Raw genomic sequence first — 16,149 nt, 5'->3', positions numbered from 1 at the left:
TGAGGGCAAGCCTCCAATATGCCCAGGTACTTCCTACAACGGAACATACTGTATCCTGAGCCACAGATGGGCAAGCTCTGGTGCTTTCCCTCATTTCCCATAAATTTAAAGGTTTTTTCAGATGCAGTCAACAATGTTGTATCAAACCGACCTCAAATTTCTGATAAGACTACTGGTTGATGTTGGGCCCACCCCATGAAGGCTGTGAAGAGACAGTAGGTGTTTGTTAAGGGCAATTGTAAGCTCTTCAGTGTTTTTGCTGGCCAAGTAACTATTTTCAACACTACAATGGAGGAAACCCTGTTAGCCAACTACAGAGCTCAGACATCACGAAGGGCTTGCTTTTCAGCTTTTACTTGAAAGTTAATAGAGGATGAACTCTTGTAACATGTGCACTCGACCAGGTGTACCACAAGCCAGCCCCTTAGGATGAACTTTTGTACAGAGAACTCTTGGCTGTCCTACAATCAGCTCTGCCTTGCACTGTGGTCAACTTTCCTGAGATGATAAAAAACAAACAAAAAACCCCACAAAAACTAAAAAAAAAAAAACAGGCAGATAAAGTAGTGGGCTCACATTTATCTCACCTGGTTTTTAAGTTATTTTATATATTTTTCAGCAGCAAAACCAAACTGGGTCTTCAGCTTTATCCCCATTTCTTACAAGGGAAGAGCCTTTATACAATTGGACACATTTTGGTTGTTTCCTCGTTGAGAATTTTAATCCTCTTTTGTATTTTGTAATTTGTAAACATATTTATTTTTACCTGCTTTTTTTTTCAGATCAAAGTTTTTATACTGCACTTACTTGTCAAAATAAAGATTCTCACAGAACACTGGTGAAATTACTGGCAGATGAATGAGTTATAGCTAAAGATTAAACAGTTTGTTTCTTCCAATGGAAGTATTCTTATCTAGCAGATAATGTAGAATTGTGGCCTAGTTGAATGATAGTAGGTACACTTCATTCTGAGTGGAACAGGTAACAAAACAGGAATGTCCTCAGCAACCCTCTCATCCCATTTATTTAAAGAAACAGTAAGAAAAGATACAATGCAGGAAAACATCAACCATCCTTTCACATCAGGCTGAACAAAAGCACAGTGATTTCTCCCCTTCTCCCTCCCTCCCATCCCCTTCCCCCTTGATTCCCATATTCCCATCCACTTAAGTATAATTTTGAGATTCTTTGATTGGGAGTACCAGTGGAGAGGGAGTTCAATGAGCAGTGGAGCCTTAATTTTTGGCATCCTCTAAGTCCCAGGAGAAAAAAGCTGCAAGCCCAATCAGTCAGGTTTAAAGTGTATTTGTAGGGTTTTCAAAGTGGTTGCCCACCTCCCTGTTCTGTGTTCAAGCCCCCAGGGAAAGGTATGGCAGTGGAGGATAACAGGTCCAAGCTGCTGAAGCACGGTCTTGTTTACCAACACGTTTCTAGAAAGCAGTGAGCTGATCTGCCTGTGATGATCAGGGGACTACACAATGAATTGGGACCTGCAGGCCAATGTATCCCTGAGGAAAAGTCCACAAGAATAATTCAAGATACTAGTATGAAACAAGGGGCAGAAAGCTGTGAGACAAAACCACAGCAGGATATTGGAAGGCTTGAGAGACTCTCAAGACCAGGAACATATTTCCATCTGACATAATCCATGCCCACAAACATTTCACCTTCAGTTGAGAGAAGCAGAGGAAAAAAAAAAAAAAAAGCTCATCTGAATTTGAGCCCCAGCTATGTACTTTTACACTGCAGCTCTGTATCTACCCTTTAACCTGAAACACAGCCTGGCCCAGAGCCACAGTGCTTGAAAAACACAGTAGTTCTGGAGGGAAAAAATGATGTTTAAGGGGGTAACATTCCATTTGGGTACATTGCAGCCATTGGACCCCCTGGTCTGGGGAAAGCAGCAGAGTTTGTGCCAGGGAGGCTACCTACTCTAGGAAATGGAACCACTGTCTTAGTTATAGGGCCATTCATCCTTGGGTAAGATGATGGGTTTAGACCCATGGTCCCAGTTGGTCTTGCAAACGTAGCTGGGTTCATACCCAGTGGGCCTGCTGGGGAAGAGCCCAGAGGTCCAGAAGCTGACCTGGGGAAAGTAACCTGACCAGGGCCTAATGGACCAGTAGACCTTGGGAAGGTGCCTGGACTTGGACCTTGTAAGCCACTGGCCCTTGGAAAATTAGCTGAGTTGGGACCTAATGGTCCAGAGGCTCTTGGGAACATTGCTGAACTTGAGCCCTGGAGGCCACCAGACCTTTGGAAGGTAGATAGATTTGAAGCCAATGTACCAGAAGACTGAGAAAAGGCGGTTGGGTTTAGTCCACCTGGACCTGTCCCCCGTGGAAAGGGATTAGCATTTACGCCTATTGGACCACCTGGCCTTGAAAAATTAGCTGAATTAGAGCCCATGGAACCAGGAGCTCTTGGCATGGTAGATGGATTTGGCCCTGGAAGGCCAATTCCCCGAGAACCAGGCCCCGAGTTTTGGCCCATAGGACCAGGTACTCTTGTCATGGAGGATGGGTTTGTGCCCATGTTTCCAGATGCCTGTGAGAAAGAAGTTGAATTTGCTCCTAAAAGACCTGCTGCTCTTAGGATGGGAGCAAGATCTAAGCCTTGAGGTCCAGCCATTCTTAAGTTAAGACCAGATCCTGTGCCTATGAGGCCAGCAGCTCTAGTGTCCAGATTAGAACCTGGACCTATGCCACCTGCTCGAGGATTGGGCCCAAGGCCTGGGCCTAGACCACTTGTTCTTGGGTTGGGCCCATGGTTTTGGCCTGAAAACATACCAGGTCTCTGGGTAGGGTTTGCACCTACAAAGTTTGTTCTCATATTGGGATTTGGTCCCGGGCCCAGACCAACAGGTCTAGGATTAGGAGGACCATTCCCAGAAGTCAACAGCATACCTGCTCTCATGTTGGGTCCAGAACCAGGGCCCATGGGGCCACCACTTCTCAGGTCAGGACCAGTTCCCAGGAGACCACCTCCCCTTGTGCTGGACATAGGACCTGGCCCTGGCAGACTCCCTAGCCTTGGATTAGACATAGGACCTGGGCCTGAAAGAGCCCCTGCTCTAGGGTTCAGAGATGAGCCTGGGCCTGGCCCCAAGAGACCACTTGCTCTTGAGAAAGAAACTCCACCTGTGCCAGCAGAATTCATCCCTCTTGGAAAAGAAGTCATGCTTTGATCACGAGCACCAGCAGGAAAAGGTGCTGGATTTGAAGCCAATGAGCCTGATGAAGCTGAAAAGGACGGGTTCCTTGGGAACGGGGCCATATTTCCACCAAGAGAACCAGATGCCATAAGGAAGGGATCCGAATTCATGCCCAGTGAGTGGCCAGTGTTCAGACCTGGACCCCCATGTGGTCCCAGGGAACCATCAAACCGTCCTCGAGATGGCAGTGGAGCACGAGTCCAAGGAGTAGGCCGCTCTCTGGGAAAAATCCGGGGTTCTTTCATAGTTTCTTAGGGACGTTGGTGATAATGGGCTTGGGTCGAGTTTTAAAAAGGATCTTGTTTTTGATGAGTGCTGTCACCAGGTATCGGGTGCCAGTATCGCAGCCAAGTTCATCACAGTCCTGATCCGTAGGTGTGTGTTTCACAAGAACAGCAAATGGTTTCTCCAGGTGGATGATTTTCCCATACAGGATATGATGCCCCACAATCAGCACAGGGATTCCCTTTAGCAGAAAAGGAACAAGATGCCTGAGGTTCAGGACAAGGTCTTAACACTCAGGTACTTTCTAAAGCTGCACTTGGCAGGCAATGTTGGCTACCTGCACTCCCTGACTTGGCTTTTATCATTACTGAACAGCTGGACTATCCACCCTCATTCCCCTTTTAGCTTTTCTAATTGAGAATTTATACTTTTAGAAGTATGGCCCTTACAAATTACCCAAAATTAAATTTCCCTATTACTGGAGAGATGGGGGAGAACAAGCAGACAGCTTAACAGATTAGCTAGACTTTAAATAACAAACCTGAGGGCAGTCCTCATTCTGGGTCCTGGGAGCACCACCTTGGTGTAGCTTGCTTTCATGAGGCATTAGGCAGGGAAAGAAAAGCCCCCTCACCTCAGTGGTGTAATGTAGGTCTCCCAGGAGGTTTCCAGCTAATCCAGTGCTGTAGCGAGCCTCGATCTCCCCCTGTAGCTCCATCAGCACCCATTCTGCCAGGCCTCCAGCCCCAGCACTGCAAGCAAAGGGCTGGCGGTTACAATATTTTTGAGGGGTGAAGGATGAATAATGTCCAACACCACCATTCAAGGCCCAAAGGAACTCTATTGAGCATAAGTTCTTGGGAAATTGGGCAGTGCTAGGCACTACACTACAACTTTAAATACAAGAATTTGTACAAGATATACCTGAGGACCCTCAATTCTTCTAGGAAATTGTCATGCCTATATAGATAGCCCTAGGCATTAATGAGAAATAGAGCTCAAAATGTACTTACCTGGAAATAATAATTTGTACCATGAGCTCCGCAGACTTTAAAAAGCAACTGATAATAAACTGTTAAAAAAAAAAAAGACATTATTTAGACAATGGTAGCTAATATCACCACTGTGTATTAGATACTTTTTATTTTTATTTTATATTTATTTATTTATTTATTCCCTTTTGTTGCCCTTTATTGCTGTAGTTGTTGTTTTGATGTCGTCATTGTTGGCTAGGACAGAGAAATGGAGAGAGGAGGGGAAGACAGAGGGGGAGAGAAAGACAGACACCTGCAGACCTGCTTCACCGCCTGTGAAGTGACTCCCCTGCAGGTGGGGAGCCGGGGGCTCGAACCAGGATCCTTCCGCCGGTCCTTGGGCTTGGCGCCACGTGCGCTTAACCCGCTGCGCCACCGCCCGACTCCCCGATACTTTTTATTTTTTAAAGAGATTTTTTATTATCTTTTTTAATTGGATAGAGACAGCCAGAAATCAAGAGGGAAGTGGGGGAGAGATAGGGAGAAAAACACCGGCAGCTCTGCTTCACCACTTGCAAAGCTTTCTTCCTGCAGGTGGGGACCAGGGGCTTGAACCTGGGTCTTTGCGCATTGTAACATGTGCACTCAACCAGGTATGCCACTACCTGGCGCCTTTATTAGATACGTTTTTAAAATATATATATTTATTGGAAACAGCCAAAAATTGAGAGAAAAGGGGAGACAGAGAAAGAGGCAGAGGATACCTGTAGCACTGTTATAAGCTTTCCCCCTGCAGGTGGGGACCAGGGGTTTGAACCCAGGTCCTTGCACATTGAAACATGTGCATTCAACTAGGTGTACCACCATCTGGCCCCTTATTACTTTCTTTTTTTAGTATTTATTTTCCCCTTTGTTGCCCTTTTTTTTTATTGTTGTTCCCTTATTACTTTTTTTAAATTTTATTTTTTATTCCCTTTTGTTGCCCTTGTTTTATTGTTGTAGTTATTGTTGGATAGGCGAGAGCGAAAGACAGACACCTATAGACCTGCTTCACCTCTTGTGAAGTGACTCCCCTGCAGGTGGGGATCCGGGGGCTCAAACAGCGATCCTGACACTGGTCCTTGCGCTTTGTGCCACCTGCTCTTAACCTGCTGCACTATCGCCTGACTCCCCCCTTATTACTTTCTATATGACATAATTCTTTCCTTTTTTCAAATTTATTATTGGATAGCAACAGAGAAAAAAATTGAGGGGAGGAGATGAGAGGGGGAGAGAGACACTTGCAGCCCTGCTTCTCTACCTGTGATCCTCTGCAGGTGGGGATGAGGGGCCTGAGCACTGTAATCTGAGCGTTTAAGAAGGCGTGTCACCTCCTAGCCCTACGAAATGATTCTTTTTATAAGACATAATTCATTTCCTAACAATTCTTACAAGGTGTTAAAATTTTTATTATACTGGCCTGATGGAACAAATCTAAAGACTTGTGTATGTGTGATACTACTGAGCAGCTCCAAGTCTACTTTTTCAGAGGAAGAGACAGCAAGAAAGACCCCATAGATCCTGTTTCCCCACCCATGGAGCTCCCCTCCATGCCATCCATGATGCTTCTATGTGATGCTGGGGCTCAAACCCAAGGCCTCATGAAGAGCAAGGTATATACTCTACTGGTTGAAATATTTATTGGCCCTGGCTTATTTTTTTTCCCTTTTGATTACTGCTGGAGCTTCACCACTCCAGGATTTATTTTTCCTCAGAGACATAGATGAAAAAGAGAGGTGGTAAGAGAGACCACAGCAACGAAGCTTCCTTTAACATGGTGGAGGCTAGATTCAAACATGTGTAGCATGCGTGGCAAAGCAGCATACTATATCCAAGTGAGCTATTTTTCTGGCTCTAATTTTTTTGAAACCTATATTGCACAAATAAGAATGCTGAAGATGGGGCGGGGAGACAGCATAATGGTTATGCAAACAGATTCTTATGCCTGAGGCTCCTAAATTCCAGGTTCAATCCCCCACACCACTGTAAACCAGAGCTAAGCAGTGTTCTGGTGTTTCTCTCTCTGCATCTCTCTCAAAAAATAAAAAAAATTAAAAAAAAAAAAAAAGAATGCTGAAGATCACCAAGGGTAAAATACAGTACGGAAAGATAACAGCTCTCTTAGGTGTATTCAAGGCCACATGCTCTCTAGAGCAGGATGTGAACCCAAGACATATTCTGCAGAGCCGGCAAGCTAGATCACTACCTTAACGACTTTCTCAAGTACTGTCAGCTCTGAATACTTCTAAAAATTATTATTGTTGGGGTTGGGTGGTGGCACACCTGGTTGAGCACACATTACAGTGCGCAAGGACCCAGGCTCAAGGCCCCAGTCCTTACCTGCAGAGGGAAAGCTTTGCAAGTGGTGAGGCAGGGCTGCAGGTGTATCTCTGTCTCTCTCCCTTCTCTACCACCCCATTCCCTCTTGATTTCTGTCTGTCTCTATCCAATAAATAAAGATAATAAAAAATATCTTTAAAAAATTATTGCTGTCTTTCCTATGGTCATGACATGTTAAGCTTATTATTTTGGTTATCAACTTCTAAGTTCAAAATACCTCTTTTAACCAAAAACACAGTTAAGAGTGCTGACTAGTCCTTTAGACTTTAGTGCAAGATAAACTGAGTCTCATCAATAATTTTCAAGACACTAAAATAATCACTTAATCAACTTTTTATACTATAGCACCACCTGGTGGCAAGTTTGTAGTGTTCATTAGAGCAAATTGAGCACATTTTTGCCCACCAGGTGGCTTTGTCTTTTTTTTGTTGTAATTTTCTTAAATATTTATTTATTCCCTTTTGTTGCCCTTGTGATTTTATTGTTGTAGTTATTATTGTTGTTATTGATGTCATCATTATTAGATATGAGAGAAATGGAGAGAGGAGGGGAAGACAGGGGGAGAAAGACAGACACCTGCAGACCTGCTTCACTGCCTGTGAAGTGATTCCCCTGTAGGTGGGGAGCTGGGGGATCGGATCGAACCAGGATCCTTCAGCTGGTCCTTGCACTTTGCACCACATGCACTTAATCCGCTGCGCTACTGGTGGTCTCCCGGCTTCACTTGTCTTTCTGAGACAGGCAGACTCTTGGAAAAGTACAGGGTTCTAAACTACAGCTTTGTCTAAATTTTTCCAATGTGTTAATGCAATCCAGTGGAAGGTCTGTAGCCCAGTGTTTACCGAGTATAGTTTAGAAAATTAATAATTGTGGTCAAGTTTAATAAACACCTGAATAGAATGTTAAATGATTACATATACATATATATATTTCCATTTTGAATTTTCAGAGAATAGTAAATCGTCAACAGTTTCTATTGGAGGCAGACAGGCACTAATATTGAGCACCAAATACATTTTGGAAACAAAATAGTCAATTTGATATTCACTGGATATCAAATTCAAATGTAAAGAACAGTCATTTATTATTTCCTTTTTTCAACCAGACCACTGCTCAGCTCTCACTGGCTTATGGTGGTGGTGGTGGAGGATCGAACCTGGGCCTTTGGCGCTCAGGCATGAGAGTTTCGTTGCATAATCATTATGCTATCTGCCCCAGCCCTTTTCTTTAAGCTAGTGAGGTTACCAGCTTTTTTCTCATCACCAGGGTTATTGCTGTGTCCTGGTGGCTACATGATGAACCCATTGCTCCAGGCTGTCATTCCTCCTTTTTTTCTTTGCTAGAATAGAGAGAAACTGAGAGGGGAGGGAGGGAGGTAGAGGAGAGCAACCCAGGAGGTGCTGCAGTAAAGAAAGCATTAGACTCTCAAGCATGAATGAGGTCCTGAGTTCAACAGGCAGCACATGTACCAGGGTGATGTCTGGTTCTTTCTCTTTCCTATCTTTCTCATTAATATCTTTAAAAAAAAAAAAAGGTTCTGGGCGGAGGGTAGATAGCATAATGGTTATGCTAACAGACTCTCATGCCTGAGACTCCGGAGTCCCAGGTTCAATCCCCTGCACCACCATAAGCCAGAGCTGAACAGTGCTCTGGTAAAAATAATAACAATAATATATTTTAAAAAGTAAAATAAATTTTAAAAAAAGAAAGAAAAAATGGTTCTTTAAAAAAAAAAAAGACAAGATACCTGCAGTACTTCCTTCATCATTCCTGAAGCTTCCTGCAGGTGGGGGGCAGAGGCTTGAACTCAGGCCCTTGCTAAGGTAACATATGTGCTTAACCAGCTGTACCACCACCTGGCTCCCTCCAATTTATTCATTAATTTCCTACTATGATGCTAGACATCTAAGTGGTTGGTATCTTAATCACTGACAAATGAGACAGGTACTTATCCCTACTTTGCAGATAAGGCTGAGGTACATCCATGCTACTTTGTGGAAGAGCCTGCATTAAGAAATGTCCCATTAGGAGGGCCAGACGAATCAAGAGCACATCATGAGTGGTGGATCTGTAGTGCTGACACCAAACCCCAGCAAGAACTCTGGTGGCATTAAAAAAAAAAAAAAAAATGGAGACCGGGAGGTAGCACAGTGTATCAGGTGTTTAACTTGGAAGTATGAGGTCCCGAGTTCAATCCCCAACATCCCATGTGCAAGATTGTTATAGTTAATGTTTTCTCTTCTCTTGTGTAAATAAAATTTATAAAAAGCAAAAACAAACCCCACCAAACATGGAGTTAGTCTGTAAGTCCTTAGTAAAATCAAGATACTGGTTTCTCTCTCTGCCTAGGTGGGTCAGCTATCATGTGAATAAGGGCTCTCTGGCTTTTTGTCCATGTGTACTCCAACATGTGGGTATTTTCAATATTCCTAAATAAAAAAAAAAAATCAAGATACTGTTGTTTTTCAGGATAGTGCTCCAAGTGACTTCAAGACCATGTGCAAACCAGACAGAAGCAAAGGAACTAGTATCTTCGGAATTAATCCAGGGCTGGGGAGACAGCATAATGGTGGATGGTTCAATCCCCCGTACTACCGTAAACTAGAGCTGAGCAGTGCTCTGGTGTTTCTCTCTGCATCTCTCTCAAAAATAAAAAAATAAAGCAGAATTAATCCAGACCCAGAATAGGAACCTTAATCAAACCCCAAAAAGTTAAGTGGAACCTAACCAGATGAAACACACCTTATTTATTTGACATTCTAGCTCTATTTGGACATTAAAAAACTTTGAGTCTTATATTGAAGTGCCACCATGATTTCACAAAGAAGAAAGTTCAGGTGAAACGTTCTTTGTAATACAACACAATGGGGCCAGGCAGTGGCATATCTAATTGGGCACACGTTACTGTGTGAAAGGACTAGGGTTCAAGCCCATGGGCCCCCACCTGCAAGGGAAAAACTTTATCAGAGGTAAAACAGTGCTACAGGTGTCTCTCCTATTTCTACCTTCCCTCTCAATTTCTCTCTATCCAATAAATAAAATGAATGCTTAAAAAAAAGTTTCATATTTCATTTATAACATTTTCCTGGATTTTGTTTCATCTCAAAGGCAACCCTAAGGCAATATCATGTCCTCCCATTTTATAGATGTGCCAACAGTATAGCTAAATGTTAATTGGTCACACAGCAGTAAACAGAACAGAGATACAAATCCTAATCAATCCAAACTGACCTCTCACAAAACCCCTTCTACTAATTCCACACTTGTGTGAGACCTGATTGCTTTATTGGTTAAGTTTCTTTAAAAAACAGCAATGAAGTATCTTTTGGGGAAGGTCTTGTAACACACTTACAGTAGACCAAGTTACATTGTAGGGTAGACAGTTAAAAGACTTCTGAGTATCAGCCAGGTGGTTCCACCAGATTTAGCATATATATATTCTTCTATGTGAGGACCTAGGTTCAAACCCCTACCTGCAGGGAGAAAGCTTCTCAAGTGGTGAAGCAGTGGGGCACATGTCTCCCCATCTTTTTCTTCCTTCTCAAATTGTGTTGTCTCAATATTTTTTTTTCTGATACCTAAGAGCTAATTTTGTCCCCAGGCTTAAAAACATTAATCTTCAATAAAAACAAAACACAACCTGGGGGTCTGGCAGTGGCACACTGGGTTAAGCGCAAGGACCCCAAGCCTCCTCCCTATGGGGGTGGGAGGCAGGATTCACTTCACAAGCAGTAAGGCAGGTCTACAGGTCTTTTATTAATTTTTTTAAAGGGCTTTAAAAAAATATTCCCTTTTGTTCTTGTCTTATTGTTGTTGTTGAATAGAACAGAGAAATGGAGAGAGATGGGGACGACAGAGGGGGGGAGAGAAAGACACCTGCAGACCTGCTTCACCACCACCTGTGAAGCGACTCCCCTGCAGGTGGGGAGCGGGGGCTGGAACCAGGATCCTTATGGTGGTCCTTGCGCCATGTGCACTTAACCCGCTGCACTGCCGCCCGACCCCCTTTTTTTACTTTCTGAGAGATATACAGAGAGAAAACACCAGAGCACTGCTCAGCTCTGGCATAATTACGGTGGTGCAGGGGATTGAACCTGGGACTATGGAGCCTCAGGCATGAAATCTCTTTGCATAACCATTATGCTATCTACCCCCACCCCTATCTTATCTTTCTCCTCCCCTGCCTCTTCTTCACTCCCTTCTCAATTTTCTCTGCCCTATCTAATAAAATGGAAAAAATATTCTCCAGGAGCCATGGATTCACAGTACCAGCACTAAGCCTCATCCATAACCATGGAGGCAAATAAAACAACACCACCATTAATCTAAACTACTTGACTTAACTGAAAGATGAAAATACTGTCACTGATTAATTGTAAACTGAAAAAAACCTGGTTTTCACCTTTGATGTCTAAATTGCTACATGTTAAATTTTAAGGTAACATGAGCAATGATCCTCACAAAGGTAACTACAACCCCCCCCATAAAACATGATAGTAGTGTGAGGTGTATCCAACTAATCAGAATATTCAGCTTTTATTGAAACATGAGGCTCTGATTCAATGGTTTAGCATAATTACAGATAATTGTATTCTGCTAGAGCTAGATAATGTGCTCATATTGTTCTCACTGGCATCTCTTAATTCATATTTTTCTTAAATGAAATAGTTTTTAACTTTATTCCTAATTTTGAAAGTTCACTATTTTTAACCAGAAAAAAAAAAAAGAGGCAGGGTAGATAGCATAATGGTTATGCAAACAGACTCTTATACCCAAGGCTCACAGGTTCAATCCCCAGTAGCTGAGCAGTGCACTAGTTAAAAAAATAAAATATATGACAAAAAATGTTTGCAAACTGCAAGCTCAGCATGTAACATTTATTGAGTTGTTATTTGGTCCCCAAGGACCATGCTAAAGTCCTTTTAATTTTTTATATTTACCAGAGCACTGCTCATGGTGGTGCTGAGGATTGAACCTGGAACTTTGGAACCTCAGGCATGAGTGTTTCTCTGCATAACCAATATACTATCTTCCCCCACTGTTACTCCTTAAACAGTAAGAATTCATGTCATCAGAGCTGAGTTGTGATTCTGCCTCTTTGGATAGCTTAACCTCAACTTTCAGTTTTCCCACCAGTAAATTGGGCAAAGGAAAGTACCTCAAAAAGTTAAGACTTCCTCAGCACAATGATAAACACACAGCACACCTTTAAGATCAAACTATTGATTATGCAAAAGAACATATATCCAATAGAATACCTTAACTACACTGTATAACTATTTTAATGTTTGTAGGGGACTAAAACATGCTATAAAAACAGGTTTTCAAAATAAAACGTTTACATAATGGGAGGTTCAACAAACTGCTTCAGGGATTAAATTCTGGAAGCCCCCACCTCCCCAAACTTCATAACTATTTTATCTATGTGTCTGTCCACCAATGCAACAATTCAGAAAGTCTTACATACACCCGAATAAAGATTATTTTTATTAGCAGTGTTATTGTGATTTTGGAAGTGGAAGGGAGGGTCTAAGTTGCAAAGGGGATCTTGCCTTTCACAGGCTTATGTCACTAGGTGCTAAAACCCTGTTCCTAAATGAAAGACTTCCTCCCCAACAAATGGCGGTCTATGGAAAATAGGTAGAACTGCATGCTTCCAAACTTTTCATTTGTGAAGAGTGTGTTCAAAACAGTGTGTGAATACTATGCATACACGTGGTACTTTCCCATCACATTTTAGGATTCCCGTGATGGAGGGAATCAATTACTGGTATTTGTAGACAATGGGTGGAAAAGATGGCTTCAGTCGATCTGAGTTACTCCAGTGTTCTCCATCTTCTGCTACTCTGCAGCCCCACCTCAACCTTTCCTCCGACTGCTACAGCACCCAACCTTCTCCAAAGTCCCCTCCCTTCTGGTCCTGCTCGCAGTCTCCACGCTAGGTTCTCCTCCCACCGGCCGCCGCCACCTTTTTTCCACCCTCTCCTCTGGCCCCCTCCCCTTCCTTCCCTTCCTACCTCTAAGTCCCGCCTCCTCTATGGGGTTTCTGTCATTCCCATGATCCCCAAGACCCTCCAAGCACCCACCCCGCCCCCCAGACTTTCGCTGGGACCTGTCACGAAGCTCATCAACCTTTTTTTTTTTTTTTTAATCCGGATCTCTCACAGAAGCGATTCTTTAAACTGCCTTCCCCCTGTGGTCATCCAACCCCCCCCCCCGCCTTCCCATGATGACTCTTACCATGCTCCTCCTCCGCCACCCTCATTTTCCTAATTGCTCCCCGCCCCCCCGCGCACCCCCCAGCCCTAAAGCACTTCACTCTCCAGGACCCCACACCGGTCTCTCCCCCTGCCAACAAAAGAACTCGCCTGGCTCTTCCTACCACCCTCCCACCCTCCCCGGCCCCCCAACACACCTCCACCCAGCCCCCCACACACACCACGTCCCCTGTCTGCCGCTCCCGCTACTTCCTGGGTTCCGCTTCTAGCCGCCCCCGCAAGAGCCTCACGTGCAGGGCGCCCCACCGCCCCAGGTCCCACACATACCTGAGGTTCCGGCCCGCGCCGCCCCCTCCTCGGTCCGAGCTCCTCCACCCTTTCCGCCTTTCTCCCGCTCCGCCCCGCTCGCTCTCTTCCTTCCCGCCTCCTTCCGCCTCCACTCGGTTTCCTTCCCCCCACAATGCCCGAGCCTCCCACCCCGGGAGCCTTTCTAGGTTCACCCCACCGCCGCGGGGCGGCGCAGCACCCCCACCCCCGCGCCCGGCCGCCCCTCCCCCGCCCGCCGCTCCCTGCCCCTCCTATCGCCATTCTTCTCCCGCGTCGCGCGCCCCACCCGGCTCCGGCTTCCTAGCTTCCGACTCCCTTATACCTTCGCCCCCATCCCGGGGTGGGCCCTCGCTCCCCGCGGCCTCCCGCGCCCCCATACCCCCGCCCGCGGCCTGACCTGCAATGGCGGCCGCCGAACGCGGCGCCGCGCGGCCAACGGGCGACAAACGAACCTCCCGCCGCCGTCGCCGCCGCCGCGAGTACTGCCTGCGCACTTCCGGCCTTGCGCCGCAAGCACTTCCGGGGCAGAGCACGAGAGCGCGCACACGTGGGACAGAGAGGAGCGAACGCCCATGTCCGCGTGAATTGGGGAGGGGGCGTGAGGTAAGAATTTGTGGGAGAGGGGACGCTGGGGGGGGCGGTGTGCGGTGGCCTAGGCCCGCTCCGCTAGGAGTTCCTATGGACTGTGGTGCGGAGCCTTAATTGAGGGCTGCGACATACCACACACACAAACACACACACCGGAAAGGAAAGGAACGGGGAAGCCGCCGCTAGGGATTCAGCGCCCCTTTAGCCCTCCTGGGCTGAACAGTTCTGGCTGCGATTTCCCAGCCTGGAAGCGAAACGAGTGAGGGGCGACCCAGAGCTGTGTGTGTCGTGCCCCCCCCCCCCATCAGTGAGCATGTTGGCGGCAGAAGGAGGTGGGTAGTTGACAAGTCCAGTGCTTTCCTCCCCTGTAGAGCTCCGGGTTCTGTCTGTGCTGTCGGCCCCACCATCAGTCATTACGTTAGGGCCGGGGATTTGCAGATTTAGCCTGCAAAAGCGTCTAGGAGGGATGCTCCCCAAATGTAGATGCCGAGCCACCTTCACTCCCCATTGGAATCCTGGAGTTATCCAGAGAGACTGGAAGCCTTGCACTTTCAAAACACACCCCAGCCCACGGGATTTTCGGTGCAGTTTTCTGTGGACCTGACTTTGAAGACTGATAGGCTGCTGTTAATATCTGTTGACTCTTGAGAGCGGTCGTGATGGCCACTCTCCTTTCATCCTGCAAGCAACCTCACATACTCAGAATAGAAAGGAGGACCTTAGTTTCTGTGTTGTCGAGTACAGCTGATCAACTTGATGTGTTTTCCCTTCTTAATGATGCATTCTTTCAAAAAATTAGTTTAGTCGTTTCTTTTAGTATTAGTTTTGGAATAGCATTTCTCTACCCTAGATCACTTTTGTTAGACAGTTGTCAATATTGTTAGAATCTGGGTTAATGGGTTAAGCTCTGTGTTTTGATCTTTTAATTTCATTTTTGTTGCTGAAGATTGACAAATTCCTGTATGGGGCGTGAAAGTTGGATGTTTAGAAATGCATCTCACTGGATTATAATTGGTATCTTCCGCTCAAAATACTGATAGTAAGGAACAGTATGATATATTACAGTTAATAACAGTGATTCTACCCCCTTTCTAGGAATGGGCGAATTTAAGGTCCACCGAGTGCGCTTTTTTAATTACGTTCCATCAGGGATTCGATGTGTGGCTTACAATAATCAGTCAAACAGATTGGCTGTTTCAAGAACAGATGGCACAGTTGAAATTTACAACTTGTCAGCAAACTACTTCCAGGAAAAAGTAAGTCATTTGAGAGATTGGTTATTTTAAATGTTAATTTCTTTAAGTTCAAGTCTGTAAAAACTGGTGTGTCATTTATATTCAAAGAGAACAAGAGAAAGTGACTCTTAGCCTCTTTGGAGTTGTTTAATCTGTATAGCTTCTGTAACAAATATGAGATCCCATATCTGATAAGAGAAGCTCAGTTTTGATCTGACTGGTGTGGACTGGAAAGATCCTATCTATGCATTGTAGCTTCTCACTCATTTGGAAATGGTTTGGTGGATCTTTGGGACACAACCAGAAGGATAATTGTCATGACTTGACTTATGTCAGTTTCTACATTTTTGTTGCCCTTGTTGTTGTAGCCCTTGCTGTGGTTATTATTGTTGTTGTCGTTCAGTGTTGGATAGGACAGAGAGAAACTGAGAGAGGAGGGGAAGACAGAGAGGGGGAGAGAAAGATAGACACCTGCAGACCTGCTCCACCGCCCATGAAGCGACTCCCCTGCAGGTGGGAGCCAGGGGATCCAGGATCCTTAGGCTGGTCCCTGCACTTTGCACCACGTGCGCTTAACCCACTATGCTACTGCCAAACCCCCTCCTCATTACTTTTTAAAAAAAGAAGTCTGTGGTCTGAGAGTGGCAAAGTGGGTAAAGTGTTGGCTTCTCAAGCTGAGGTCCTGAGTTCAGTCCCCAGCAGCACATGTACCAGAGTGATGTTTACTCTTTCTCTCTTTCTACTCCTAATAAAGTAAAAATTAAAAGAAAAAAAATAAAAGAAATCTGAGGGGGCCAGGCAGTAGCACAGCGGGTTAAATGCACATGGCGCAAAGTGCAAGGACACCTGCAGACCTACTTCACCACTTGTGAGGCCCCTCTCACCCCCCCCCCCCACCACACACACACTCTCCCACAATTGGGGAGCCAGAGGCTCAAACTAGGATCCTTGTACTTCCTACTATGTGTGCTTAACCAGGTATGTCACCG

General features: G+C 45.2%; 3 protein-coding genes across 3 annotated transcripts in view; 1 reads left to right on the top strand and 2 right to left on the bottom strand.

Annotated features, from left to right (window-relative positions):
• Positions 1-1,006: 1,006 nt before the first annotated feature.
• On the bottom strand, positions 1,007-3,459 carry DERPC (DERPC proline and glycine rich nuclear protein). Its single transcript, XM_007524593.3, has one exon. It carries the CDS (start codon positions 3,457-3,459, stop codon positions 1,840-1,842), a length of 1,620 nt encoding a protein of 539 aa, XP_007524655.1. The 3' UTR covers positions 1,007-1,839.
• On the bottom strand, positions 3,433-13,808 carry CHTF8 (chromosome transmission fidelity factor 8). The gene is made up of 4 exons (XM_007524595.3): positions 13,735-13,808; positions 4,453-4,511; positions 4,074-4,191; positions 3,433-3,680 (listed from the first exon to the last, which is right to left on the bottom strand). The coding sequence occupies exons 2-4, from the start codon at positions 4,473-4,475 to the stop codon at positions 3,456-3,458; spliced, it is 366 nt and encodes a 121-aa protein (XP_007524657.1). The 5' UTR covers positions 4,476-4,511; positions 13,735-13,808; the 3' UTR covers positions 3,433-3,455.
• A 144-nt stretch (positions 13,809-13,952) lies between these two features.
• UTP4 (UTP4 small subunit processome component) overlaps positions 13,953-16,149 on the top strand; it is a 49,170-nt gene continuing 46,973 nt past the window's right edge. Inside the window, exons 1-2 of the mRNA XM_007524592.3 lie at positions 13,953-14,257; positions 15,021-15,181. Coding sequence (XP_007524654.2) covers positions 14,239-14,257; positions 15,021-15,181 — 180 coding nt within the window. The 5' untranslated portion in view covers positions 13,953-14,238. The remainder of the gene's footprint in view (positions 14,258-15,020; positions 15,182-16,149) is intronic.

This window comes from Erinaceus europaeus, chromosome 2 (genome assembly GCF_950295315.1).
Source record: "Erinaceus europaeus chromosome 2, mEriEur2.1, whole genome shotgun sequence".
Lineage (NCBI taxonomy): Eukaryota > Metazoa > Chordata > Mammalia > Eulipotyphla > Erinaceidae > Erinaceus > Erinaceus europaeus.
The sequence above is the reverse complement of the archived record's forward strand: the minus strand, read 5'-3'. Positions and strand labels throughout refer to the sequence as shown.

Bases quoted from the DNA above. Each gene is read 5' to 3' on its own strand.
- DERPC (XM_007524593.3), bottom strand. From the start codon at position 3,459: ATGAAAGAACCCCGGATTTTTCCCAGAGAGCGGCCTACTCCTTGGACT.
- CHTF8 (XM_007524595.3), bottom strand. From the start codon at position 4,475: ATGGTACAAATTATTATTTCCAG. The intron at 4,192-4,452 runs GTAAGTACATTT...CTTTGCTTGCAG, and splicing joins GTACAAATTATTATTTCCAG to TGCTGGGGCTGGAGGCCTGG. The intron at 3,681-4,073 runs GTGAGGGGGCTT...TTTCTGCTAAAG, and splicing joins ACCTACATTACACCACTGAG to GGAATCCCTGTGCTGATTGT.